At 46.3% G+C, this 3,146-nt stretch overlaps 1 protein-coding gene across 1 annotated transcript in view; it reads right to left on the reverse strand.

The window, feature by feature from the left end:
• The window catches only part of LOC103922281 (merozoite surface protein CMZ-8), a 38,056-nt gene extending 35,151 nt beyond the window's left edge, over positions 1–2,905 (reverse strand). The window contains exon 1 of the mRNA XM_009330392.1: positions 2,695–2,905. Coding sequence (XP_009328667.1) covers positions 2,695–2,905 — 211 coding nt within the window. The remainder of the gene's footprint in view (positions 1–2,694) is intronic.
• Between the last annotated feature and the right edge of the window lie 241 nt (positions 2,906–3,146).

Genomic DNA, 3,146 nt, shown 5'->3' on the forward strand with positions numbered 1-3,146 from the left:
TGCGTGGGAAGAGTACCTAGCTTGGCTAGGCAGCAACCAAGGGAGAGCACAGCCTACAATTATTCACAAGTACAAGGAAAGTATTGCGGGGGTGCAGTAAGGAACAAAACAAGAAAGCATACATGACGTAGCAGTAAGAAAATCTGAACTGGACTCTTAAAGATAGAGGTTGCCAATGAGTGGGTGGCCAGGCACACAGACCTGAATCACCATGCGTGAAAGAGTGGCGAGCACAGCCTGATGTCAGTGGAGGACCCTGGTGGTCCACCTAGTGTGGTGGCACAGCGTTACTGAGAGGTGTAAGAATCCATTAGCTTCCTAGGAAAACCACTCCTGCTAGCACTCCCTGAAACAAAATAATCACCTGAATCGAATGGAGTGGTACTGAAATGCTTCTGAGTGTCTGAGTGGTGCTACGGCCTTTTATCGGGCTGATATAGCTCAAGTAGTAACAAATCAGACGAGCTTTCGAGCATGTATGCCCTCTTCAGGTCTGACACAGGGTGGGGTGCTGGAGAAGATCTCATGAAGCACCTGTCTGCAATTCCAGGTTTTGAGGGTGTGAGAGGCACTGTTTGATGGAAAAGCCTCCCATGGGACATGGAAGTCCTGCTGGCTAGAGTATCTAAAACTAGGCAAAGCACTAGCAAAGGTACTTTAGTTTATAAGCATATGCCAGGAGAAAAAGGGAACAGATGGGACCCCATAAATCTTTACCATCTCTAGTTCTCATGAGCTCCTTTTCTAATTTGTATTGCCCCATGCCTGCATGCTATATACATAAGGGACTCAGCAGAAGGATGACCCTACCAATATTTGTAAAAATGTCACTTATGCCTTTGTCTGGTTAAAGAAATAATGACACCAATAATAGTAGTAGTGTGAACTGGGGGCTCTGAAGAGACACAAGCTCTGGGCCAGAAGAAGCAGGGCTTGGGAAACCCATGATGAGCAAGAGTCCTCCGCCTGGGCTGGCCTTCCGAAAGGGGGAGGACAACAAACACCAGAGCCTGAGTTTTGCTTCTGGTTCTGGGTGTTTTTGTATCTTTGTTAAGAAACTAGTTAGAGTTTTACCAGGTCTCTGTACTTGCTCAGCCATCCTGTTTTTATGGCAGAGGGCCTTAGGCTAAAGAGCAAGAGGGCCACTTACGCCCAGCTGCTCAGGATGGGCCAAATTCACTAATTTCAAGCCCTTCTAGGTTCGTTTGCTGGTTGGCTGGCCACAATCATTGAGACCAGCCATGAAACTCATCTTTAGATCCTTACATTTCAATACCACAAGTCCCAGGTTTTGTTTCCATCTCAAGTCAAAAATCATGCAGAATTCCTAAGTGTGAATAATTTACATTAGAGGATGGTGTGACAGCCAGTTAGATTAACACACTCAGATAAGTTCCTCCCCCTCAAGGATGCTTGAAGCTCAACATGACCTGATCTTACTGCTAGGAACTCTTTTTTCTTTTTTCCTTTTTTTTTTTTACCTTCTCCTTCCTCTTTTCCTACTCCTTTCTTCTTTCCTTCCTTTTTCTACCTTTTCCCTTCTTCCTTCCTTGCAGTACACTGTCATCTCTCCTTGCCCTTAGTTAGTGCAAAGCCCTGTTTTATCTCAACAGAACAGGATTCAGACAAGATGACCCGGAGTGGGTGCTCATGGCTCCCAGACCTCCTTCAGTCAGCACTTAGCCCAACAACTCTCTTCCTCACGCAGCTTTTTGTCAAGGCTTGCTCTGGATTTGATTCCCCCCAGCCTTCAGGACTGCATCCCGCCAGTTTGATACAGTGCAATGCCAATTATTTCAGCTGTGACATGCGAGGATAAAGTTGTCGGGGAGGAGGCTGAATAAGTCCCTGAGAAATCACACTGGCCAGATATTCAGAAGCACTGAAGAAACTCATTCCCTTCAAAATCAATACTGCAATGCCGTTGAGGAATCAAAGCCATGTACTTGAGCGAGAGCAGAGCTGAATATACCTGTGAACAAGTGTCCTGATCACATACTCCATGGTGCCTGATCCCCTCTCCCTTGCAATATTACAAGTCACGAGGAAATTAATTGCAGTCCACAGGGCAGTGCAATCATAAAGCATAGGTAAATGAGTGGAGAATCAGGGCCAATAAAAATACACTCATGGTGATTGAATCACTCCTTGCCAGCCCATTTTTTTCCTCTTCTATTTTTTGTCTTCTCCTCTTCATGCTTAACTTCACTTCTCAGGCTTCCTAGCACTATGGTTATTATTATTGCTATTATTATTATCATCATTGTTGCTTTGTGGGCTGAGAGTTGCAGATCTTGAGAATAAAGCAGATGTCAGCAGCTCCGAAGGATCCTATTCTATTACACAGCAGAACAAATGAGTATGTCAAGGAAGGGCTTTCCAATCTAACAAGAAAACAGCACAAACAGACACAAAATAAATAAATAAATAAACCCTGCGGGGACAGGCAGGCTAGTTCTGATTAGATATTATGCTAACATGATGCCTACTTTCTACGCTAACAGTGTTTTAATACATTTAAATGATACTGGGGAAATAAGTCATGAAATAGGAGAAGAAGCCTTCATGTCAGAAACAATTAAGATTATCCAAGGGGGCCAGACTGCCTCTCTCATGGAAACATGGCTCATGGTGTGGGATTATGAATGTAGCCCAAACGGTATTTACATAGTGTGCCCGACACCATCTCATTACCTTTGCCAATGATTGCTTTTCCCGGCTGCTGGAAGAGCAGTCCGGCTGGCGAGGAGGTGGCCAGCACCAGCGTCTGCACCACAGCAAAGGCTCCAGGAGGCCCCTCGGTTTTGCGCGGAGATGCCACGGGGGAGACGCCTGAGCAGCCGTATGAGGGGCTGGAGACAGCTGCCACGTTGGTGCCCGCACTAGACACTTGCAGAGCGTGCATGCCCGCCTCTGGCTTTCCTGCAGAGGGGCCATGAGCAAAGCTGAGCTCGTTGGAAATGCACATTTCCAGAGCAAGGCCATGCTCGCAGTCCTTAGAGTATTCTCTCTCCAAACTTTCTGAGAACGGAAAAAGCAAATCTTGCCTGACTCAACCTGTAGCCTTTCGTCTTCCTCTTCTCCCCAGCTGCCTCCCTATGCTCCCCCATCCCACAGATAGGAAGATCTTTTTTCTCTGGAAGGAC

The sequence above is a fragment of the Pygoscelis adeliae genome, unplaced genomic scaffold (genome assembly GCF_000699105.1).
Source record: "Pygoscelis adeliae isolate BGI_AS28 unplaced genomic scaffold, ASM69910v1 Scaffold120, whole genome shotgun sequence".
Classification (NCBI taxonomy): Eukaryota; Metazoa; Chordata; class Aves; order Sphenisciformes; family Spheniscidae; genus Pygoscelis; species Pygoscelis adeliae.